Raw genomic sequence first — 26,837 nt, forward strand, 5'->3', positions numbered from 1 at the left:
TGGGGGTTTGTGGCATTGTGTGAAGCCCTCTAATTAAATGGAGCAGAAGCACCATCTTTTTCTTTTCCTGCTTGCATTCCACTGTCCAAATCCACCCCTTCACTCTGGCTAAACATCAGCAATTGTGTATTTGCATTAAAATCCTGAAATGTGAATTTCCGCCGTGCAGTATGGGATGTCCAGTGACATCCCTGAAAACCAAGAGCCAGTCCCCACTGTGAAGTCAGGATTGGTATTTAAAGGACAGTGTGGATCCTGTATTTTTAAAATGCTGTAAACATGTTTATGTGGTTATTTTTAGTTTTTACAGACGTTAGTGAACTTCCAAGTTGGCGAGTCAGACAGTTGGGTTGTCGGCTGCCGGTTGGCTGCCAGCACTCTCTGAATGGCTCTCTCCATCCCCCAGGGATCCCAGTGTGTTCAAGCAGATGAAGTTGTCTGTGTCAGCTGCACGTGGAGTATCTGTGTGGCAGTGATGTCTTCCTACACAGTGTGCTTTTCCCCTGCTTTTATGAACTAACTTGGGGAACAGTTTTGCTTGGAGTTGAAAATCAGAGTTGAGTACTGCCAAATGGCACCGTTACTTATCTGGCAGAAATAGCTCGCCTTTTTCTCTTTGCGCCAACCCTTTCTCTCGGTTCTCAAGCATTAAATCGTGGATACACGAATCCTTACAGTAGCTGTTCTTTTCAATCCATTGTATCTATTTCCTGCGGGCCAAAGGTTAGGAGGATTGGGTGGTGGAGAAGGAGATAGAAAGTTAACAGGAAAAAGAGAACTGGCCCCCATTTTAGGGCTGACACACTATAGAAGGGAGAGCTAGTGTTTGGATCTTTTGAAAACAAAAAGAGGTAAATGGTCATGAGCTTGTACTATGAGGTCATTATCTGCATGTTGCATGATGAAAAATCGATTACTCCAAAGTATCATGTTTAAGAAAAAGGTGACACCCCCGAACCCAGGGTGATCCTGGCACATTCACATTAGAAATCTTGACTTCATTGTGGAGTAATTTTTGTCTCGGATTTAGTTTTGTACTTCGTTCTTCTCTCTGGATGAAGTTATTCATCTTGCACATAGAACTTAATGTATTTTAGTGGCTCCAGAATACATAATTCATCTCTTTGGAAGGATGTCTTCCCAAGGAAACTTCACATATCACATATTGCCACATATCTCTGTTCTGGAAGCTTTGGACTGAGTTTTATGATCAGAAGAAAGTGATACTAAACATTGTTCTGGCTTATTACTTACAGATGTAGTTATAGAAATGTTTAATTTGTTTTGGTAACACTTCAGTGTTTTTCCTCTAGTTCTTAATGTGAAGTTGTTGTTTTTGAACTGTGATCCACATCTTAATAGAGCAGTGTTCTGCTTTATTATAAACTGTGAATGTTAAATAAAAAACTTAGAAGAGAAAATGGGAATTTTTTATATGTCGTACTAGAAATGCCAAAGAAAACAAAAAACAAACTAGTTTTATCCCAGAAGTAATTGTTTTGGATTGGTTAAACTGAACAAGAAGTAGAATTTATAAATCTGCTGGTTGTGTGAAAGTTAAAATTTGAAAAGATCAATATTGTTACTGATGTTATGATTTTTTTTGAAATACCAGTTTACAAGGCAAGGATGTTCTTTTCCAAATAAGTACAGCAATAACATATGTGACATGCATTCATTGGGTAGAGTAAGCTTGTGGAACATGGGAAAATCAGGAAGAAGGCTCACATACGTGTTATGGTTAGAGGCACAACAGCTTGCGGTAGCATTGCCTCTCCCTTCAGATAAAGAAACAGCTGTTAAAATTGTGCTGTCTGTAAGACAACTTCTTGGAACGTGTGGCTGAATTTAAATGGAATAAGTTAGATAATCAGTTCCCCAGTCACAGTGGCCACCTGTGGCTTGGACTTCTGTGATGGTCAGTGCATCATTGGTGCCCTCACACAAAGTTCTGCCAGACAGCACTCCTCCAAAGCTGCAATTAGAATTCTATCTATGAAGGAAAATTTAGCTATGATATCAGCTTCTCCTGCATAAAACAGTAATATTGAAGACCTCACAACACACACACACACACACACACACACACACACACAATGTTGTATAAGTAAATAATAAATACATAAAAGAGAAAGACTATGTATTTGGGGAGAGAGAGAGGACCCTAGCAATGTTTTATAACTAAAGTGTGTGGACCTCCCATAATACTGTAGGTACTAGCTGGAGTTGTGGGCTCCTGACGTTGGCATATTGGCATGGTTTCAATGTTGGGATTCAGATGGACTCATCTCTTGTTTAAATTGGTTTCACTTTTTTTTTTTTTTAATGAGCCTGGTGGAGGAGGAGCATTTAGAGTTGGGCTGAACTGTAACAACAGTCAGAAAGCCCACTGTTGGTTTGTTGTGTCATCCATGAGCCCTGAGGTGGAAGATGATAAAGAACAGAGACAGTATCTTCAGGGCCACCCAAAGACATTTGTTCATTCAGTAGGGGACAGTTACCACACATGCCCTTTTGTCAAGCCCTTGCTTGCTGTGCACTATGCTGAGGCCTTTATGAGGACTAAGACAGGGTCTTGACAGAAGAAAACAGCTGTACAAAGGATTGGTTGAAATTAAAGAGGAGGATACTCTTCTGGAGATTTGTACAAGGGACACTCTCTGTCAGTCAGCTTGACCTGGCATAAGTGACAGGGGAAGCAGAATATGCAGAAATGACGGTGGTGCCGGTATTTCTCACACCGGATTCTACTTACTGCAAGTAGAAAGAACAGTTTCTTCCACAATTCCTCAGTATTATGGACATTTTGCAAACCATGTAGGAGGAAAAAAAAACCCTTTAAAATGCAATTGTAATTTAGTTACTCAATTTCTTACTCAGGCGACCATTCCAGGTTGCCCAGAACTTGGGAGAGAGGTAAGGGTTGGATATGAGTCCTAAATATGTACAGTCCTGGACAAACCGGGATAATGGGTCATCTTGCTTTCTGTTGCATATTTAGACAGTTTCCGATATTTACTAATAGAAACAACACTGTGTTGAACATTTTAGTGCCTAGTATTTAGCTGAATTTTTGCATTAATTCCATAGGTGGGATCCTAGAAATGGAATTAATGGCTCAATTTGGAGCTCATGAAAATGCTTATGGCTCTTCACTGCAGTTTGGCTATAGTCAGCCAAATTGGTGAGACTCTGCCTGCATGTTTGCAGCGCTTCTGCCTTCACAGGTTCCTAGTGAGACAAACAGAAGACAAAGCCAGATAGGTGTCTTTCACTGGCTGTGACTCTTATTCCAAATGTCAACTGGTTAAGCCAGAGACAGCCCAAAAGCTGCCCTCTGAAGGTGGGGTGCATGCCCTTAACCCTACTTTCTGAGCCCACGCCCTGACCTGAGCTCAGTGACTCTTAGTGCCGAGAAAAGGGTGAGATGTGATAAACTCAAGGAGGTAGACTATTCCCAGCACACGCAGCTGTAACGTCATCCATCTCACACAGAAAGGGGCCTGATGATCTTGGGTCACCTCTCATCCAGGATCGTGTCTCTCTTCAGCCTCCTGGTCAGGTTAAGGAAACCTGGAAAGACCTCACAGTTAGTGTAGACCCAAGTCCTGAAATTGGGACTATGACAAGAGAAATGAAATGATACAAATAAAAGTACACACGATCTAGCCTGTGCTGCTCTGTTGAGAGTTAATGCCAGGAGGTGACCTGCTTTCCTGTGGAGTGTTGTTCACCAAATTTCCCTAGTTGGGTTCCAAGATGGACCAGCCTCGTACCAATTTGTGCTGTGTGGTAAGGAGCATTAAAGTGAAATTTTGCTTCCAGGTTCTTAATCTGTACCCCAGGATTCCTGAGAACCCCTGAAATAGTGCAGGGTTTCTGATGAGTCTTCATTTAGGAAAAGCTTCCCTTGGTTTTTCAGATTTTCGAAGTCATCCGTGTCCCAAAAGGTTTAAGAACCACTTTCTGTATATGAGTTCTTTGTGTTTATGTTTTTGTTTTGTTTTATGTGGAACTTTTGCCTAAACTTTGAGGTAGGCATCAATTTAGCAGTGATGTCAGTATGTAAATTATATGCACCATTATTGATATTTTTTAATTCCCTGAATTTTTTTCCCTTGGCTACTGTATAGTATTTGAGTTAAATTTGGTTATGTTTTGTTTTTCTGGGAGTTTTTCCCTTTTAAAATTGTTTTCTTTCCAGCTACTCTGTTTCATCCAAGTAATGTATATACACTCTAATATTTAAAAGGTTTATAGAACACTTGAAAGTCTGGATCTAGGTATTCTGCATTATTTTCAGTGTGTTCTTCTGTTTATATTACAAAGCTAAAGTTAGCACAGACAGTGCAAGGGTAGAAAATGGTGACAATAGTTTGAAAACAGGAAATTTTAGGCTTGTGTGTGTTTGGAACAGATGATTGTAATGATAGAGCCCGTCGAGTGGAAACTTCCAGCGAGCCTGTTTTTTCCTTATTTTCCTCTATGAGAAAAGATGTAGCTTCCTGGAAAACAGCTCAAGTATTTTAAAGCACATGGTTTGCTTTTGTCCCTGTTTCATAGTTAATTTGTTTTTTAAATTTTATTTACCCTAGTAGTGTTATTATAGAAATTTAATATTTTTAACAAAGTAATTCCCAAGGTGCTTATTTTAGGTGTTTATCCAGATGTATGACCATTAATTGCCATGGCTTTTAAAGAAAATTAAAACAATGTGAATATTATAAACCCTAGACTTCTGGACTTTACAGGATGAGAAAGAGAAATGTGTTCCTCTATTTTTGATGTCCCCAGTGGTCCTTACTTGTTTTTAACCCCGTAAGTTCCAGTTTTTAAAACAAAGTCATCAGGCTTTATTTGTCTAGGTGTTTCCTGACTCAAGCTCCTTCCAGATGTATCCTGAAATTCTATATTTAAAAGAAAGGTTAAATTCATTCACTAATTCTAGAGTAGTATGAAAATGCCATTTCCATACATACCTAAACTTTTCTATTTTGTTTTTCTATAAATCATTCCTAGACTTGAAATTGTTATTTGAGTTTCTTTTTAGAACATTTTTAGGGAATATACTTTTTAAACATGTAATATTTTTGGAATTATTATAAAGTAATAAATGGAGGCTCCCTGGAGAAAAGCAGATTATACCAAGGCGTATAACATAAACATGTGAAAGTTGTCTGACTCTCCCTTTCATATTAAATACCTAGCGTTACCAGAGTTAGATTATTTGGTAGGTTATCTTTTCAGACCTAATCTCTCATGATAGTTTGTTCATGTGTACATGCACACAGTTATTTCAGACAAATAGAATTATACCATATGTACAATTCTGCAACTTTCTTTTTTCATTTAATAGTTGTCTTTACAGTTTTCATATATATATACGTATCCATTTCACTTGTTAGATGTTTTGCATAGATTTCTTGTATAGATGTCCATAATTTATTTAATCTTTACCCTGCTGATGAAATTTAGATTAAAAAGGAAATAGCATTTTGGAGCTGGGGAATGTAGCTCAGGGGTAGAGCGCTTGCCTAGCATATGTAAAGCCCTCGCTCTGCCCCCCTAAAAATTCCCCAGCACAAAAAAGGCATTTCGTCTCATATGACACTGTCTCCAACCCTTACATTTTCCAAATTTCTGAGATTATACATACATTTTGAATTCTACTGAAGAACTCATAGTTAGTAATCTTCTTTCCCAAAATATCACTTGTGAAATACCTTTCAAGAGATTACACAATAAGAAAGTTCCATTGCCCTTTGGTGAGGCTTCCTGGTGGAAGGGCAATTGGCCCAGGAATGTAGAAAGTGCTGTTCTTTCTCCTTTGTTAGGTGCCCCCAACCACTGCAGGACCTAGAGGCCATCACTTGCAGGTGCGTGCTGCAGCCATCTGTGGCGTGAGAGATTGGAGATGTAGGGCAGGTGAGCATGGCTTGGAAGACCCTGTATGCCAGGGAGTTTGACTTGAACAACATTGGACTTTTGTTTTCTTCCCCTGAGATCTTCTCATTTAAGTCTCTGGCTCTCTGCAATCTTTTTGGTAAACAGAAAACTTTAAAAACATCTTACGGAAGTCCTAAGTACTTAACAGTGTATAAAATAACAACAACAAAAGGAATGGCCGTGGAATCCAAGGTGCTTGATGTCTAGTTGGGGACATGATTACAGTCATTTGGGAAGTTTGGAAGTGTAAAATAACCAAATAGTCCAGTCTGTCCCGGAGCAAAGCAATAGACATTGTAGCCAGAAACTGATGTTTGGGAGTAAAGAGGGGTAGTGCCAGTAGGAAAGTGGGAGGGTTGGAAAGAATCTCAAAGAATGGACTGGGTTTGAAAAGAGTTCGAGATTTTTACCAGTGGGATAAATGAGCAAAAAATAGGAAGTTCTAGAGCACGTTGGCAGAGCAGAAGGTATTGAGAACAGAAAGAATCAGATAGGAACTTGAAAGGGCCTGTAGGGTTTTCTTTTTCCTCTCTTTAATTCTGTTTTAAAGAGGAGCGTAATTCTGATTATGAGTTGAACCTGTGCTTTTCAGTTTTGGCGGCACATTAGGATTGTCTGTTGAGCATTTAAAGCTACCAGGACTGACACTTGTGGACCTCTGCATCCCCAGTCCAATATGATGTAGTTGGTCCAAGAGGAGGCGCCTTTTTAAAAGATTAAGTTTTCTGGATATGTCTAATGTACAGTCAGAGTTGAGTGCCACTGCAGCCCCTTTGAGCTCTGCTTTTTTTCTTACCCATACATTGGCTACTCCCTCAGTGTTATCTCCTCTAGGAGAAAGGTACAGGGAGAGGGCCAGGGGGTCTTGGCAAGCGTCGCACCATTATTTGGACTAAAGAGGTCAGAAAATAAGCATGCGGCAGTAACAATGTTTTTCTTTTCTTTTCTTTTCTTTTTTGTACCGGGGATCAAACTCAGGACCTTGTGCTTGCGAGCCAGGCGGTGGAACCACTGAGCTAAATCCCCGGCCTCTATCAATATTTTCCTTTAAAACTGAATCCATTAGTGATCTGATGTGTTTTGTGAAAATATCAATAATAGTACAGCAAGTTATGGTTTGGGACTAATATAGACTGAAAATCTTTTCTCTCCCACTAAGTAATGGGCCTCCATCTGTATTGCCATGACGTACATACTCATACCGTACAGTGTGTGATAACCCTGTTTTAAAACCTAGCTTCATGTGATAAGTCTGTTTTCAGTTTGTTCAAATGCAGAAAGTATTTAAAAGAACAGATCTTCTAAAGTGAAGCTCAAAAGTACTTCATAATCTCTAGAGTTTCAAAAACTAGTTTATTGTTTATACACCTCCGTCCTCCTCTGACAGCTCCTGAGAGAGTTGACCAGATAGTCATGTCAGTGTCCCTGTAACTGGCACAGACAGTATGAGAACTTCTCCCACCCTTATTGGAGATGGAACACAGAACCTTCACCCTGAGCTACATCCTCAGGCCTTTTTTATTTTAAGATGAGATTTCTCTAAGTTGCTACATTGCCCAGGCTGGACTCATACTTGTGGTCCTCCAGCCTTAGTTTCATATTTGTGACCTTGCTGCGGAGATTTTCTGTGACTGCATATTAAACAGACAATAATGGAGAACCTCCTTGGGGCTGGGAAGTGGGAGGAGTATGATGAAAGGCGAAAAGACCTGGCTCTGGACCTCAAAAATGCAAGCATAGGTGTGTCAGATACATGGCTAGGAAGGAGACGGGAACAGAGAGCTCAGGGCCAGCCTGGAGATCATGCCCAGAAGAGGGCTGAGTTGAATCGAGGGGGCTGGAGCATGTGCTGAGGGGCAGCAGGTGGCAGGGCCACAGGCAAGTGAGAGCAGAGGGTTGAGGGGCTGCTCTCACCTCAGAGGGAAGGTAAGAGTTAGCTGGGAGGCCCCTTGTGTTCTCCCAGTTTCGCCCTTATCCTGTGGGTATAGAAAGTTACCGAAAATTGGAAATTGATATCAGAGTGCAGTACTTTTTTAAACTGCATCAAAATGCAGCCTTGCTGATGAAGTTATATTGCTATAATATTTATTCAACTTCAGATCACAGTGACTATTACTGCACATAGGGAATGAAAACAAAATAGTTCTTCTCGACTCTGCAAATTTCTTGCAAATTCCTCTTTATTACCTGCTCATAATAGCAGTCAAATAGTTAAAATGATTTTTTTTCAACTGAAGTTTGATTAAAACTGCTTTGAGGATTTGGTTTTGAAGGTTTCTGAAAAACTTGTCCTTTTTGTGTGTTCCTGCTTGGCAGGATTGGTGAAGCAGGGTACAGCTTTCTCCGGGGCTACCAAGGCAGCAAGGATAAAAATAGGACAAACTTTAAGAATCCCAGATATTTTCAGATAACAAAGACTGATTTATGCAGGCCCGTTTGTGCTCTGACCAAACATAGAGACGCTTTTGTGCTGTGATTAGCAAGGGTGCTGATGTCAGTCCTCTTGTCAAGCTTGAAGCTTTATTCTGTGGCTAAATTGTGCTTTGTACCATAATCCAGAGAACCTTTGTATCTGCCTTATTAAAGTGTGTAGTTTATGTAATTGCTTTTGTTTTCCAGTTATATCGGTGCCAGATTCAATGAGAGTGACTCATTTTGTGACCGAGACAAACATTCACATTTGGACCATGTTAAAAATAAATAAATAAGAGGCAGGTGCTACTTGGCTGAATTCTGTGTTTTAATGCGGTAATTTCCTGCTGTAAGTGTTCACGCTTTGTATAATGTCTGTTGGCCTCTGTAATCACTAGCCCAATGCGTCTCATGCCGTATACCTCAGTGCCCTGCTACTCATTTCTTAGCTATTTTACTTCCTGAGGGCTTTTCAAATTTCTACAATGTGATTTCAACAGAGAAGGAAAGGAATGGGTGGGAGAAGCCACAGTCAACTAGAACACAAAGCATGACACAGCCAAAGGACATATTCCATTCTTTTGTTTTTGTTATTTTCCCAAGATGTTTGTTCATGCACATCTTTTGGTACAGTTATCTTAGTTATGTTTGTCATGTATACATCCACTACCGGAGTTCTTCTCCTCAAATGGAAGAAGTTTTAAAAGCACACTTTTCTTTTCACTGTATCCCATACAGCAAATGTAATATTCTCAAAAATTTTGCAACTTTGTTCTCTTAGGGGAACTCGATTGATTGACTGTACACATATTTCAGTGTGCTAGGCACTGTGCTGTGCATTAGGTATGGAGTAGCAAACAAAGCAAATGTAGTCATTATCTTCTTGGACTTTGCGGTGTGGTTAGGGCCTTAGATGCTGAACAAACAAATACTGTATGCACAAAGAGAAATTGATCTGCAGCAGTCGTATACAACTCACTGCATCGTCAAGTGATAGGATCCCTAAGACTACGCCTTGCTTTCACTGGGCCGGCTGGGTTGAAGGTGCTTGAGAAAGGGGAGAGCACTGAAGGATGGGAAAGGACCAGGAGAAAGAACATAATGGACCTAGGAAATAGCATGTGCAAAAGTCTCCAGAGCAGGAAAGAGTGTGGGCTTCTGTAAACCATATTGTCAGAAGAGAGAAGTGATAATAAAATCTGAAAGATGAACTCATAAGCACAGCACCGTTGCAGTGTGTGGTGTGGGGCAGATGACCTTCCACACGGCCCAAGAGCCTCTGAGATCTTCACTCAAATGCAGTAGAGAAATTGCGCTACTTAGTCTGAATCATCTGGGAGTGGATGAATTATGTTCAATGAATTATGTAGTAAGACATTTTGGAAAGATTTCCATGCAAGACATTAAAGCTTGAAAAAATTATTTCTGTGTTTAAAGATGAAACCTCCACTATCTGGAGAAATCACCAACCAAGAGGAAAGACTCCTTGATGGCCCTGATTAGATAACATAATGCTCCAGTTTCTTCTCCCTGTATTTCTCCATTATTTTTTCCATGTGTACTGCTTGATAGGGAAGTGCCCACAGAGACTTAATTTTACTCAGGGATAACTTTTGTTTATTTTGAAGCAAATAAGTATATATTAAACAAATGGATTTTTGTAATCCAGTGCCAAATTTACATGAATCTGACTCTTTGCAACTTTTTAATAATAACTAAAACATCTACAGAACTCTCGACTCTGCCTTCCTCCAGACACCAGTTCTTTACTTTTTTCTTTGAGCTGCAGTCAGATGAAGAAGTTAATTTAAAATACTAATGATTTTAAAGAATGACAGTATTTTTAGGCCTTTATGATTTTTATAATAAATTCCATGCTAAAGGATTGAATGTGTTTTTCTGCATATGAATCGCTGTCTACTTAGCAATATTTAAGCACATGTTTGGCCAGAATTGTTATGTGCAAAAGTGTTTTGTTTTTCTTTCTGGTACCCAAAATTGAACTCAGGACCTTGTGTTTGCCAGGCAAATGCGGCACCACTGAGCTACATCCCCGGCCCTTGTGTGCTAAAGTATTTTCATATATGTTAAGTATTTTCTTTACAAGTAGCAAACTTCTTGTGGAAAGGAGTCATGAATTCTCTGTGTTTTTTTTCTCATTAAGTATTTTCAGAACAACCAATTATCTAAATTTTCTTGAATGGATATAATTTAAAGACTCTCTTAAGATACTAAGCTTAAAGTTATCACCTTTATTAACTCAGTTGTCTGTACAGTTGTCCGTTGTATTAAAAACTGAGTGGCCTGGTTTCTGGATCACTCGGGACCCTTCATTGTCATTTTCCGACTCAGTTTCCACTACTGCCACACCTTTCTAGCCCTTCCATCAGGGAACTACAACTCAAAAATCACTTACTGTCAGAACTTATTGTAAAATTTGGTGATGATAGAAGCTAAGACTAAAGATCCAGTAGAGAAGCATGTGTATTTTATTCTTTTTCTTTCCCTCTCATGTGTTTTTCAGGATAAAACTAAGACAGCTACATTTTAACTTCACTGTACAATTCCTTTGTATTATATTTGCCAAATTTTGTGAGAAACAAAAAACATGGAGATGGGGCCAGGGATTTAGCTCAGTGGTTCTGCCGCCTGCCTCGCAAGTGCAAGGTCCCGAGTTTGATCCCCAGTACGAAAAAAAAGAGAACCTTTCATTGCTTTTGAAGGTTTTAGTAGATATTTTCTTATAAATAGAGTGGTACATACATATACATATGTTAGTGAAAACACAGACATTATTTTGGGGTAATTGGCACATGTGGACATCAAGAACGTTGGTGAGCTTTCTTGGTCTGATTGGATTGTCTGCTGAGCATGAAACTTGTAAACTAAAATTTCTGAAAGGGTGGGGTTGCCGTTATCTCAAGTGGTCACTGTAAAGGAGATGTGTTATTTCTGGTTATAATTTCCCAAAATTAAAGCATGGAAACAGTGTGCCTGGTGCTTAGTCGTGATCCCCAAATGGACAGAAAGGGCAGTGAGAATATGTGAGTCCACTAGGATTCGCACATTGCCCTGTTTCTCTGTCCTTCTGCTGCCCAGAGTGCCTCTTTGGGTGATCTTATGTCAGATGTTCAGTCCAAAATGCAGAATGTCTCTTAGTAGGTGTCTTAGTCATATTTTTGTTGCTGGGACAAAATACCCAATACCTGCAATTTAAAGGAAGAGAGCTTTATTTTGGCTCACAGTTTTAGTCCAAGATGGGCTGGCACTGAGGCAGAAACCAGATGGTAGAGGGGAGTGGTGGAGAAAAAGGTGCTCAACTCACGGCAGCCAGGAAGCAGAGAGAGAAGTGAGAAGATGGGTACAGGAGTACACACTTCCAGGTCTTACCCTCAGGGACTCCCCCTTTCCAACCAAGCCCAACCTCCTAACAGCACAGTTAGCTACCGAACTTGTCAATGGATGAATCCACTGATGCTTATAGCACCCCATGATCCAGTCACTCTCCAAACACATCAGGATTTCGGGAGAAATTTTAGATACAAACTATAACTGTAGGTGACTGAGCCTTGCTTAAATAGGCCTTTTAAATATTGAGCTGACTGCTCCTAAGGATGAACCTCAAAAAGGAGTAAGACTTGGTTTTGTTTCCAGGCACAGATGTAGGGTTAAAGACCCAGTCATTTCATGACTTGATGAGCAAGACTCGGTCATTTCATTCTGCTATTATTATTCGGTGAATGTAGATTTTGGAGAGGGTGATAATAAAAGATTTTACCCCTTTCTTAGGCGTAACATTAAGCTCAAAACTTAAAAATGCAAAACCTGTGGAGGGAGGAGACAGTAAGTATAGGTCTAGATTGCCAATACATATTTGTTGAGAAGATGAGGCGAAAGACTAAAAAGTTGTGTCTCCTATTACAGAATACAGATCTTCTCTGTGGAATCTTAAGTGATCAGCTGCAGAAAGAGAGGCAGTCTATTGCTTGGTTTCTAGGCAAGAAGCCAGGAAAGTTTCTAAACCTGTTTTTTTCCTCATCACTCCTGTCCTCCACCAGTACACACGCACACACAGACGCACACACACACACACACACACACACACACACAGAATGAATGAATGAATGAATGAATAATTCTGTGGTTTAAAATCTGCAAGAGGCTTATGAAGAGGAATGACATTAGGGCGTGAAGAACCATTTCTTTTTTAAAAAAACTATAGGTAAAATAGTTTACCATTTTGTTTTAACTATGTAATGTAGTATTATTAAGTACATTCATGTTGTCATACAACCATGACCACTATCCATCTCTAGAATTCTTTTAATCTTCTCCAACTGAAACTGTACCCACTAAACACTTAACTCGCTATGCTCCCTCTGTCAGCCCCTGGAAACCACTCTTCTGCTTTCTGCTTCTTTGAATTTGACCACTGCAAATACCTCATATAAGGGAAATCGTACAGTATTTGTCCTTTATGACTGGCTCATATCACTTAGCATAGTGTCCGCTCCTTTGCTTATTTATATCCATTTTCCCCAACATCATTTGTTGAAACCACTGTATTTAATGTTGTTGTTGTTTGTTTTTTTGAGATAGGGTCTCGCTTTGTAGTTCAGGCCGACCCTGAGCTCACTGTGTAGCCCAGGCTGGCCTTGAACCTCTAGGTGATCTTCCTGCTTCTGCCTCCCGAGTGCTGGGTTTACAGGCGTGAGCCACCACATCCAGCACCACTGTATTTTTATATTTAGTAGAAATCAAACTTTCACTGGTTTGTTGACTTGATATTATATCAGAGGAGAGTTCCTAGAAGATTCTAGACATATACATCATTAAGTTAATTTGAGCATCTTAACGTTGCTGTTAAGAGTGGCCAGTTATCTTACAGAAACAAAAAATATTGTGAATTTTTCTAGACAATGCATTTATAAAATTGGTGTAATATGTATCTTTTACAAAAAATTCTCCCTAATACTAAATGGATATTTTGTTTTGTTCCTAGGCATGGAAGAGGAGATGGTTTGTGTTGCGCAGTGGCCGTTTGACTGGAGATCCAGATGTCTTGGAATATTACAAAAATGATCATGCCAAGAAGCCTATTCGTATTATCGATCTAAATTTATGTCAGCAAGTCGATGCTGGATTGACATTTAACAAAAAAGAGTTTGAAAATAGCTATATTTTTGATATCAACACTATTGACCGGATTTTCTATTTGGTAGCAGACAGTGAGGAGGAGATGAATAAGTGGGTCCGGTGTATTTGTGACATCTGTGGGTTTAATCCTACAGAAGAAGGTAAGTTCAAGATTTTATTATTCAACTTGAATTCTCCCTTTTTGCTACATTTTTTTAAATGTCGCAAAATTTTTTGTTATTTCAGTTACATGGTATAATGTTTTGTTTTATAATAGGAACTTGGCATTTGGAAGAAAACATTGATCTCTTTGGTCAGTGTGGAGAGAAACTCTTACAGGTTTAAGGGAGAGAGGAGAGAGAGAGAGAGGGAGAGAGGGAGAGAGGACGGACAGCCAGGCAGTCTGACTTAACCATTACAGAACAGAATCTAAATGTCCCAAGCAAGAAGATGACAAGAGAACATCTGTAAGAGCTTTTACTGAGTTTTGCCAAATTAAATTGAACTGTTCACCACTGTTGATATTTGGCTATCTTTGACCTATTTAAAAATGCCAATTTTTTTTGTCTTTTAACTCCGTTCTTTAGGTGTTAAGAACTTGGCTTTTGAGGTTATGAAATAGCCAAGATTATCAATACTTAGGAAAAGCAAATAGAAATTTATCACAAAACACCATGAAAAAATAGCAAATTAATGAGTTTATTTAGCACAAGTCCTAAAAAGAGCATGGAGGAAGGAAGAGGGGGTGCTCAAAGTTTAGGTAAGAGGGAGTAGAAAAAAACTTCAGGAGACAAATTGTAAATTGTAGGCTTTTGAAGGAAGTCGTATTTCTGCATAAATGAAAGTAGGAATACAGTCCACCAGGCTTGGTGACTTGGCAAAAAAAAGACTCCAAGATACATTAGAATTTTACTTGACTAAAAGAGAAGGCTATGAATAAAAAAGGCAAGGGAACAGCTGCTTATAGAACTTGAATGAGGAACAGATTTGGGCTGCCTATCTCAGAAACAGCTTAGTGATTAGTGGTCTTAAGAATTCTGTAAGAGTCTTCTCCAGGTCAACCACTTATTCAACCACTTATTCCCTGTATACTTCTCTTTCTTTTCAAACATACACTCAGAATCTGTGTAGGGTACCAAGGATCAGAAATAAAGGTGAACTGGTCTTTGACCTTACTGTCTTCATGGCTATCCAGCGGTCCCCCCTTATTCATAGGAGATATGTTCCAAGATCCCCATCAGATCCCTGAAACCCAGGATAGGACCAAGCACTATGTGTGCTACATTTTCTCCCATACATACATATCTGATTTTATTTGTAAGTTAGGCACAGGAAGAAATTAACAACAACAATGATGAAAGAGAATAGTTGTAACAATGTACTGTAATTACATTGCCACCATCAGTACTCTTGCTCTTTGGGGCCATGATTAAGTAAAATAAGGGTTACTTGAAAAGAAGTGCTATAATAGCAGGATACCACAATAGTTAGAATCTTACAACCAAGACAACTAAGTGACTAACAGGTAGTTAGCATATACCATGCAGATACACTGGACAAAGGGGTGATTCATATGTCCACCAGGATGGCTCATAAAAGACACACAGCTTAAAATTTATAAGTTGTTTATTTCTGGAATTTTCCTTTTAATATTTTCAGACCACAGTTGACCTGGGACAACTAATTGTAGAAAGCAAAACTACAGATAAAAATAAGGCGCGGGGCAAGCCAGGTATGGTGGTGCATGTCTATAATCCCAGCATTTGGGAAGCTGAGGCAGGTGAATTACAGCAAGTTTATTTATTTATTTATTTATTTATTTATTTTTAAATTTTTTTATTTTTTATTTTTGGTACCGGGGATCGAACTCGGGTCCTTGTGCTTGCGCAGCAGGCGGCAAAACCACTGAGCTAAATCCCTGGCCCTACAGCAAGTTTAAATTAAGGCCAACCTGGGGTACATAGTTCAAGGACAGCCTGTTGCCAAATAGCAAAAAAACAAAAAACCCCACCAAAAACCCAAGAAAGAATAGGGAGAGGCTACTACACTCAAACATTTAAAAATGTGCATTCCCAAATATTTACATTGAAGAGGAGTGGAGAGGTAGGAACATTTATTAATAATCAACATCAAGGTTTGGATTGAAGAGAAATCGTAGTCATCTTTGACTACTCCGTGCTGTGTCCACTGTGGCCAGTTGTGCACGCCTGGAGAAGGTCCTCCAAGGGCTGGGGTCTGCCTGGGTTAGGGGACAGGCCCTGGTGAGGGAAGTAGGAAGGGTTGTTGGCCAGCACTGAGAGTTCACGGCAGCGAGCAGTGATTCTGGTTAGTCATAGCTGGTCCAGGGAGCTCAGGAACAGATCTCAGAGCTTTAGTGATTACAAGCCTCAGGAAATTGCTTCAGGCAATTAGGGCTTTGATTGTGTTCATGAAGGTGCTAAATATGTTCACAGAGTGAGTGAGCTTTGGGGTTATCATTTCTAACTCCGGTTAGACTCCTTTTCTTTCCTGTTTGCATAGATATCTGCATTTGAGTACAGTGAAGGATTTTGAAGTTGAAGTCACATAACTCACTTTTCAATGGTTGTTATGGTAATTGTTAGGTTAGACACCACGTTAGTTTCATTGTGATGGATTTTCTCTGTAAATAACTTGTTATAATGGTTTTGTTACTGCTGTTGTTCCTCTGCCTGCTGCCTCTTCAATTTTGAAATTGTTTTGGGGGACCTAAGGGCAGGCTTCTGTCCCCATTGGTTGCCTGCAAGGCTAATTTGTAGGTGTTCTTTCACCATCCTCCTAAATTTAACAAAGGAAATGAGATGCTGTCTTAGAGGATGTGCATTCTTCAGTCAAGGAATGTATCTAACTTTTGGAAGCCCGTTCAGGAGTGGGTAGAGTTGAGAATCCCCCAAGATAAGAATTTGTAATCCTTGTGTCCAAGATTAGCTTTTCAAGTTTTAACATCCAGAGTCCGATCTGCTTGACTACCTTGGAATGAATGATTCTTATCATTCAAGAGGTAAATGAACAACAAATGAGCTCTGGGAAGAGGAAAATAGACTCAGCAGTTTACCACATCATTGAGTTTGCCAACACCCTACTAGACTGTGGGCATTCATCCCACACATACATACTAGGGGACTAGTACTTGGTGACTAGGGGAACAAATGGTAAATCTCACAGATGTGGAACTGAGCATCCAGTAGGAAAGGATTCATTATAAGAAATATCCAAAATAATGCATTACACTAGTTCATGAGTAAGTTTATATATAAAATACTGTGGGTATAGATACAGTTCTCATCTTCATAGAATTTGTAAATTTGTTGTTGGTCTAGTAGGAGAGATTGTCAGATAATCTAGGAATTAATAATACCTGTTGATAAGCACTCTGCTGCAGAAAAAATAGAAAACATGATTTAATCTAAAGTTGATCAAGAAAAACCCTGAAAATTTTATTTTATTTTATTTTTTTTTTTTTGGTACCCGGGATCGAACTCGGGACCTTGCACTTGTGAGGCAGACGCCAGAACCACTGAGCTAAATCCCCGGCCCCCCTGACAATTTTAAATGGCTGTGACTACTGCTGATAATGTACTGAGAACTTTGTTTTTTTAGTTAGTGGAAAATTTTCATTGATTTTAGAAGTCAGAATCAGTTAGTCAAAATATTTTCACTTTATAAACCTCTGCCAGTATAGGCAGTTGCAAACTTTTAACAACTGGAAAGCAATTGCGATTTTTCTAGTGACAAAATTCCCAAGTCTTTATAAAACAAATTAGAAGTATATTTCAGTTGGGTGAACTCTTAATTTGTGAAATTTTTATGTTCACAGTATATATAGGGGTATAAGAAGTTTATAAGAAAATCCATAGTATGATTAATCAAATTTGATATGTGTAGTTTTTAGCACAACAGCTGTGCTGATCACAAGTCATTTTTGTCTGTTCATTAAAACAAGCCCCAAGACTTCAGTTTGCTAATATTTTCTCCATTTAGCTCATGAGTTGTATCTAAACACAACTGTACTTAGATTTTAGATTTTATTTAGATTTTTCACAGCTTGTTCCCAGCCATCTCCCCCAAATAGCCACAGTTAGAAATGTCTTAATTTACTACATTGAAATATATGTTGAGTTTCTTGGAATAAATCTATAAAAGACAAACAGTTCATTATGTAGTATCAAGAAGCCAAAACATATTTCATTGTACTCTATAATTTTGGTTTTCAATGCATAGTAACAAAACTACAAAAAAGACTTTAAAATCAACCACTATTCTTCCTCGGATGTTTGTAGTAGCTGACTTTGCTAAAAGTCTTAAAAAAAAAAGAAATTAGCCTAGCATGGGTGAGGCCCTGAGTTCAATCCCCAGCACCATGGAAGGGGGAGGGCAACAATAACACATCTAAAGATTTGTGTCGGATTCGAAAGAGCAGAGAAATGCTGTTTTCCTTCCCCATCATATTCTTAGAGTTTAATACAACAACCATCAAAATGTCTCAGTTCTTCCTTGAAATTTACCACCTGCTTTATATTCTCTTGCTTCTAGGTATACCTCACCACCAACCCCTAAACACTGGTGGGTGTTTTAGTTTTTACCTAGATCAGTCCCCTGAGCCCTGTGTTCTTCTGATTTCAGAGGGCTAAATGTGTTCCCATTCCTGGCTTGAGAACTGACTAATACCGCAAGATGATTTCTCACTATGCTAGTTTCAGGCCAGATGTGGGAAGCAATAGACTATGCTTGCATATCACAGTCTATGAAAATAACCATCCCTAATCCCTACGAGAATAACTGATTTTCCCCTGAAAAACAAAAGGAAAGGGGAAAAATCTGACCTGTGTTTTGATTCCAGGAACCTCTCAAAATATCATTACCATGTTATTTCCGCTGCCCCAGGTGACCACTGCTATTATTGAATACTCTAAATGCTGGCAGGCTGTATCTGTTTTTAAATTCTAGCTCATTGAACTGAATGTGGTTCCTATGTATGCTTTTCTTTAGTAGATTTGAAGGCAGAAACTAGTTTCTTTTGTTTTTCTTGGAAATGTGCAGATTTATTTTTGTTCCTACAACACCAAGGTGGAAGCTGTTAAATCTGCTAAACAAGTGCTGGGAAAAACACAACTGAAGGGCTGTAGGAAGCTCCCCAACTTCGGTAAAGGCCTCTAGGCTAATTTTAGGGTGCGGGATTAGAAAGCTGCCCCTGAATTTGTTTTTCTCAAAATGCTCAGAATGTAGTGGCTTAATAACAAAGTACAATTCTCTATTTAATATTCTTTGCTTTAGTAAAGTAGATAAACTAAAATTTAAGTATGTATGTATTATATATTATATTATATGCATATACATATCACAGATCTTTTCATTAAAGCAGTCTTTCTTAATCAGGGCATTTAAAATTTCTTTTTATTGAGATATAAATTACTGTGAATGCCATAGATCTTTACTGTTCCATATGGTTTTATATCCATCTATATCTATACATAGATAGATGTCTGTGTGGCTGTATTTTAGATTATGAAATGGAACATGTGTACTGTGCCAGAAAGTTTTCTCATTACTCTTTCCAGTAAAGCTCCCTTCTAAATGTAAATTTTTTTCTTCTTCTATCACTATAGATTAGATTTGCCTTTTCTGGAACTTCATATAAATGGAGCCATTGAATCTGGCTTTTGTCTGGATGCATGTATGTTTTAGCGTGTGGCAGTTCATTATCTTGTGCAACACTGCATGGTGTGACTATATCACACAGTATGGGTCTACTCAAACGTTAGTGGACATGTGGGCTGTTTGCAGTTTTCAGCTAATACAGATAAAGCTGTAGTGAACATTCTTACCTGTGTTTTTGATGGACATCAACAGTTCTTTGGGGCACTTCTACATCATAGGCCAGTGATGGCGAACCTTTTAGAGCTTTCAGTGATACAAACAGCCCGCTGTGGCACTTGTGCCATAGGCTTGCCACCACTATCATAGGATATATGTTTATTTAGCTTGAGTATACCTAGTTGTAGTCCTCCAAAGTCATTCTATTAATTGCTTTCCTACCAGCAATCTGTGAGAATTCCATTTATTCCATATTTGCATTGACGTTTGGAAATTAGTTGTTAATTTCAGCCACTCTAGTGAGTATGTGGTATATCTCATAGTTTTAACTTGCATTTTTCTGAGGACTAAATTAAACTAAAGTGTGTATTTGGTTTTTTGCATTTGTTTTGTTTTATTATACATTTTTAAGCTCCTGCCCCAGAATATGTTGGTTTATTGAGTGTCCTGTGGAGGGGGGCCCAAGTACTTACGTTTCTAAAATACCGCACAAATGAAGCAAATGGCTGTCATACCTCTGGATAAGAATTATGGTATTTGTCAACATTGCCCAAGGATTTATTTTAAAGTCTCCAAGAATATTTTCACAATCTACTAAGGAAAGAGGACAAATAAGATATTATTTCTACTTGAAACACATTCAGTATATTGTGCAGTGAATAAGGATCTGCAGTAGGTGATTAAATAAGCTGGAGAAACTGCAGATTGGTTCACTGACAGCTGCTGCTACTGCTGTTTCCTGTTTGCATCCATTTACTAGACTTAGCTTCATAAAACAGTCTTTCATAAAAATGGTGCATTCAGAAGTGAGGAGATGGTCATGCTGTTTGCTAAGGTAAGTGTAAATCTATTCAAAATGCTTATCTTTACAGAAAGAAAAATTTTACAATGCATACCATAAATCAGTAATCAAGAAAAACAGTAACCTTGACCTGTTTACCTTTCATTGTGAACATAAAGGTAAATGTTTGACAGTGGAAACTTTAAAAAAGTACTCTAAGAGCAGACATAGGCCATCTTCAGAGAAAAGAATCTCATCTGGTCTCCTGACAAAAACGTGGGGCTACACCACAGTTTTATTACAGCAAGCTCAGGGTATTCCTAGTAAGTAATGGCTACAAATTCAGAGAACCTCATACGTCAACTTTGCAACATTCTACTTTACCAGTAAGAAAAAGTAGAATTACTTCTTAAGGTGAAAACTCTTGTGCCTTTTTTTTTTTTTGTAAAAAGAAAAATAAAGTTGGGGTTTTGTTTGTTTTATTTTGGTGTCTAATGCTCAAACTCAAGCCCTTGAATATATTAGGTAACCACTAACCACTTGGCTACATTCCCAGCCCCAACAATAATTATTTTGAATATTTAGCAGTATTATCTAGAAGTATCATGGTTCCAAATAGGATAAAACTATATTAAGTGAGGGGTTATATGGATCAGTTTATTGTTTGTGCATCTCATCAACTCATCATCTGCATCTCTTCGCTGAAAGCTGATTCACAGAAAGGCTTTTTTCAGCAATGCTTACTAGCTTTCCAAGTAAATTTCAATTAGGAGTTTGCTCCAGTAGCTTATTGGGTCTTTAATGGCTTTAATTATACTCTTCATGCCTCCTGAATGAAGAAATGGGAAATGATCTTACATGCACAAGCAAACCCTAAACCAGTGTTTGATTCTTAGAAGCTTAATACTTGCATTACTTAGAGCAGTAAATCAGAAACTCTTGCAAGGCAGAAAGCAGAATGGTCTGTTCTATTACTGGTAGTGTAGAATAAGGTGTAAATCACATATCTTTATATGGTGGAACAGAAGTTCCTTATTCAGAGCAGTTGTTTAGGCTTAAAATTTTTAAGTTAGAGAATATTTAGACTCAATACAGTGCTAATATTAAAATTTGCAGAGCTTAGTTAACATGAGTAAAATTATCCCAAGGAGTAAAATGTTAGAAATCGTGCATTTTGTGGGCCCAAAGTGATAGAATGATCTTTGCTTCCCTTTGTATTAGGCCTTTGTATGCCAGTATTGTCTGGAATGATTGGGGTTGCATTGCAAAGCTGTTTAACACGACTTTTCTCTCTAGTGCTTGCTAGTGAGCGTGATGAAAGTGTTTCTCTCTAGTTCTTGCCTCTTGGAAGCTACATCCAAGCATAAGTCTTCAAATATTGTGAACAAAATATTTTTGAAAAAAGAATCATTTAATTCCTGGCTTCTTTTCAGAAAATTGAGACCTTGAAGATTTAAAGAGGTAAAATACTTTCATCATTCACAGATAGAAGTAATGGAAGGTTAAAAATGAGATGATCCCATTGTGTTAATAAAGCAAGGTCAAATAAATATATCCTTGGTTGGGCAATTTCCCTTTCAAACTCAATTCAGTTAGTGTATAGCCATCAAGTGTAGAAAAAATACTGAAGGAAAAATGTATACATGGAAATCACTTGGAATAATTATTGCTGGAGTTACAGTGGAAAGCTAGAGTATGTATGATTTTTTTTTTAATAGTGAAATGTTTCCAGTTATTTTGTTTTGGTTAAAACAAAAAAATTGAACTAGATTGTTGAGTTTTGCCAGATACTCAAGTACACTTGTAGTGAATATACCCTGAAGGACACATTAACTGCTTTCTGATCTTTTTTCCTCCTCAAATGTTGTATATATTTTCCATAAATTCATCTTCAAAACATAAATATCTTTCATAGTTCTCTTAAATCTGAGTTGCATTTAATCTGTGCCATTTTAAATTCCCTGAAAGAAAATCTCTGTATATTTGCAATTGAACCAAAAGAGTAAAACATTTCATAGGGTATGTTTTATACATCACTTAGACAACAAATATTTATGAATATCCTCTGAAATTATTATATAATGTTATATAAATGTCTAAATGTTTATTTTTATGTCACTGCCATTTTTGTTTAAATAAAAAAGTATTAACTCTCTACCGAAGGATTTTGTTGCATAAACCTGTGTGAAGACTTGACATTGCCTGAAGCATCGCAACGATAAAAAGAAATTAGCCCAACTTCTATTTGCTCGGGTCTAATTCTCTAATTGAAAGAAGTTTCCAGACTTCATTAGCATCTAACACACAGAAGCAAATCCCAGACGATACCAGCAAGGGAATGGGTCCCTCAGTGTTCTTAGTACCCTTTGCTTTCCTCTCCTCTAGTTTGACAGAAAGTGCTGAGTGAGTTTCTGCTCTGTGACTGAAACATTTTCTTCAGCATCTTCTATATGTAAGGCACAGTAAACTTAGCAGAGCTGATCCTTTTTGTGGTATTGGGACCCACAGTTGGAGAAACATTGTTAATATTCAGGCTTCCCAATTAGGATTCAACCTTCACTCTTTAAGAGGAAGAGTTGTAAAAGGAGCTCCATGGACTTTGTCTTGGCGCATGTATGAATCTTATTGTTAAATACATAAAGGCATTATGAAAAGTGTTCCGATGTATTTCTAAATGTCTAGAGAAGACAGAGCTGATATTTAGCCCTCTGTAGTGAAGTAACAGGACAAATGACCTGCCTTTGATTCTGTTTGGTGTAATATCATCTCCTTACCTTAATATTTAAGCATCTTTTACCTAGTGTAATGTAAAAATCTGTTTCAACCGGCCTTTTCTGTTCTAATATAAACAGGCAACAGACAAACATTTTTATATATGAGCATTTGCCATTTTCTGCATTATTTATTGTCTTGTATTTCTTTTTTCTTTCTTTCTTTCTTTTTTTTTTTTTGGTACTGGGGATCAAACTCAGGACCTTGCGCTTGAGAGCCAGGAGCTGGAACCACTGAGCTAAATCCCCGGCCCAATTACCTTGTGTTTCTAACCGGACTCACAGAGCATATTCCTTCTGGACTCTTAAAATATTGCTTAATTATGTCAATAATGACAGAGGGATTTTTATTTCTAGATTTTCAAATTACTTCCTTTTGTACAATTTCTCTTTTTTTATGTGTCTTCTCAAAACATAGTTAAGGGCTTAATAAATTTCTTTGCTTGCAAACTCCCTTTTAATGAAAATTTGCAAAAGAGGCTGTGAGCTTTAAGCCCTTTCCCTAAACATTGATAGAATCCATTTTCACCAGTGCCAGCATTAAAAATCCCGATAGAAGTGAAAAGAAAAGAATGAGCAACGAAATAAACCTAGGGTAAAGAGTGCAGGCTCATATTCACAGCAGCTTGGGTCTGTTAAGTCCATGTCATCAAATAGGTCACCCTAAAAGGTTGGCTTGGCTTAGGAAGCACCTTGTTTATTATCATGGAAAAAATAAAACTGCATCTTGTGCTAAGACTATAGAATGGCTTCCTTCCCCACACCCCAAAACTAATAATTGTCCAAAGCAAGGTTAAACTTGGCTTTTTTTGAGCATATGGGCAGAAGGAAGACTCCTATTTTTTTTCTTTCAATTTTTAGTGGTACTGGGGATAGAACCCTGTGCCTCATGCATGCTAGGCAAGCACTCTACTACTGAATTACATACATCCCTAGTCCTTTTTACTTTTGTTTATTTTGAGACAGGGTCTCACTAAGTTTCCCAGGCTGGCCTCACACTTGGAATCCTCTTGTCTCAGTATTTCAAGTAGCTGGAATTTTAGATCTCTTTGAGAAGAACCAGTTACTTCTTATAGCCATAATGCCTCTTCAGTATTGTTTGCTGTAAGTGACATTGCCATGGTTTTTTTTTCCTGTTTTGTGTGTTGAAACAGAAGTATTTCCAAACTTTAAAGTAGCTTTGTATAACCCAAACAGTTGCTTTTTTCTTAAAACGTGATCAACATTGATAGTACTCTGGCATTGCAGATCCTGTGAAGCCGCCCAGCAGCTCCTTACAAGCACCTGCTGATCAAGCTTTCACTATAAACACAGTGCCATCCTCCACCCAGGCGGATCCTTCCCCTGCTGCTCTACCCCCTCCATATCAGCTCATCAGCCTCCCACCACACCCGGAAACTCTGGGCATCCAGGAAGACCCTCAAGACTACCTCTTGCTGATCAACTGTCAAAGCAAGAAGCCTGAACCCACCAGGTAAATTGTGTCTGCTTTTTGAGCCTTGATTGAAGGCTTAAACCATCTATGTGAGCTTAGATTGCAAGCTTATATCTTAGATTTATATTCCTCTATTAATGATTGCTAATACTCAGGAGATTTATTATTATTATTATTATTATTATTATTAAAGAAACACAATCTCTGCCACTTTTGGCAGAGAACAGTTGTACCCACCAGACTCTTTTGGAAATCTGGCTACTGTTTCACACTCTTTGTTACAGACTCACAGTATTACTTGCTTAACAGATTTCACTGATTTATAAATGGTGATCTTGCTCCATTTCTTATGTGATTGTAAACCAGCCAAGGGTCATCTTTTGTTTCTGAAGAAGGAGAGGAATACCTACTACTAGAAGATTTTGAAAGCAAAACGATTCCATTGCAGTGAGTGTATTGTAGTTGTTTTGAATCCGTGTGAGAAATTAATCATTCAGGTAAAATCCCAATATGGCAGATTCTATCGAATGTACAAATTGGGTTTTAGTGAAATTTGATGAAATCGAATATATTACTAAAAGCTATGGAACGTTCAGATTTCATACCTAGGAATGAAGCAGCACTTACCCCAAGCCTTGATTTTTTTCCCATATACTCTTCCTACTTAAAAGTTTGTAATGCAGTGCTTGACTAAAGGGCCCATAAAGCCTTTCCTAAACCTTTGGTACACTGCCGTCTCCTTCTCTGCTCTCTTCTAAGCTATAAAAAGTTTTACCTTACTCATCTTTGGCATTTGACCTTGAGTAGTTGGAAGGCTTAAAGGGACAGAAGGAGTCAGAGAGCATTGCTTTCCTGTTTAAAAAAGAAGCAGGAAAATGTTCAGCAGGCTAGCCTGAGCCATTAACAGCTATGTGACCATTAGCGATGATTAATGATACTGTTATCAATGAGGTGTGTTTATTTACAATAGAAAAATGGAGGAGAATTGGATATTACAAATAAATGATTTTTTTTTTCCAGTACTCGGGATCCAAACCAAAACTTTCACACTGAACTACATACATTCCCAGCCCTTTTAATTATTTTTTCATTATTATTATTATTACTTTTTTTGAGACAGGATCCTACTAAGTTGTTTAGGTGGGGCTCAGTCTTATGATCCTCCTGCTTCAGCCTCCCAGAATGCTGGGATTACAGCCATGCATCACCATACCTGGCTAAAAGATATTTTTTAAAATTATTCTATTATTTTTACAACAAAGTAGTTTTTTTACTGTTAAAAGTAATTGTTAATGGGCTAGGATCAGACAGAGCCCTTGTTAAAATATTTTTCCTTGTTAAAATTTTCTACATAGAATTTGTTAATATCCACAAGGTAATTTCTGTGACCCATTCCTTCAGATGCTGGACACACTCCATACATTCCAAAGTTGTTTTTCTGTGTATTTGTTGTAATGGGATTTTACCTGTAAGAGCAAGGAAATCATATAAATCAACACTAGTCAATAATATCAAATCCTAACCTGATTGTGCTTGTATGCTGTGAGTACTTTAAATCACACACTTGCAACTTTGTCACCTGTGCTACTAACTAAGATTTTATTTTCCAACATCGTTTTTTAAAAGCCAACAGCTAAGTGAGTTTCTCAGTACATTTCCTTTCATATAATGTTTTTCATGGATTTCACTGGCATCATAGCTTTCCTTGTTGCAGTAGAAATTATTACCCAGATATATTCTGCCATTTAGATTTTGCAGAAGTGGCAGTTGAGTAACAAGTATTTAGGAAGTATGTACCATGTGCCCACTGTTAGGCTAGGTGCTATGAAGGTACAAACTAATTGTGTAAAATACAGTCCCCTCAGAGACAGTTGCCTGTGGAGTTTGCAATAAGGGTTGTTAAGATGTCACAGAATGTGAGCGTTAAGTATTTAAAGATGAAAACAGTAGGTGACTGTTGCCCTGCAAACTCTTGTTCATTCTATAGGATTCAGCTCATGTAGGAAGCATTTCCCCAAACTGGGGTTGGATTAAACATCTCTCCAGGTTTTTATAGCATGGCAGTTGTGCCTCTGTATCTCTCCCATTTCGTAGTATTAAAAATAGCTTGATAGTTTTACTTATTCTCCACTAACCTATAAGCTAATTAGACCAGGAAGCTTTTCTTATTACTCGTTATACCTTCTGCATTTGAATTAAATGCAGTGCAAATTTGAGAGTGTGCATAGATGCATTAGAAATTTCACCAGCAGATAGTGCAAGTGTTTTTAAGATGGAGAAATCATCAAGAAGCTTCATAAGAAGATTTGAACTACAAGAAAAGGAATATCATCAGTAACTTGTGCAAAAATCTTTCGAGGGAAAGGAAAGGTGAGAGTGAGCATGGTGGGAGGAAGACATTGAGAAGGGGAGCCTGATTAGGAAAAGGTTTTGATTTGAGGAGCAATAGGACATGCAAAGTGGAGCCAGGTTACTAGAGTAGTAGCCTCAGTGCCGAGTGTGTTACGTTTTGACCTTGTAGTTT

At 38.1% G+C, this 26,837-nt stretch overlaps 1 protein-coding gene across 11 annotated transcripts in view; it reads left to right on the forward strand.

The window, feature by feature from the left end:
* Gab1 (GRB2 associated binding protein 1) overlaps positions 1–26,837 on the forward strand; it is a 140,953-nt gene that overhangs the window by 69,343 nt on the left and 44,773 nt on the right. For 8 of the 11 annotated variants that reach the window (XR_015443960.1, XR_015443959.1, XM_004868901.4 and 5 more), the window contains exons 2-4: positions 13,361–13,655; positions 24,127–24,352; positions 24,680–24,760. Coding sequence is in view for 9 of the 11 variants with exons in the window: in XM_004868901.4 (XP_004868958.1) it covers positions 13,361–13,655; positions 24,127–24,352; positions 24,680–24,760 (602 nt within the window). In the remaining 2 variants the exon portion in view is untranslated. The remainder of the gene's footprint in view (positions 1–13,360; positions 13,656–24,126; positions 24,353–24,679; positions 24,761–26,837) is intronic. The other 3 variants (XM_004868902.4, XM_004868904.4, XM_087193336.1) reach the window with 1 other exon arrangement.

The sequence above is a fragment of the Heterocephalus glaber genome, unplaced genomic scaffold, assembly GCF_053883595.1.
Source record: "Heterocephalus glaber isolate CG9 unplaced genomic scaffold, H.glaber_assembly_v1.0 deba00001587, whole genome shotgun sequence".
In the NCBI taxonomy this organism is placed as follows: Eukaryota; Metazoa; Chordata; class Mammalia; order Rodentia; family Bathyergidae; genus Heterocephalus; species Heterocephalus glaber.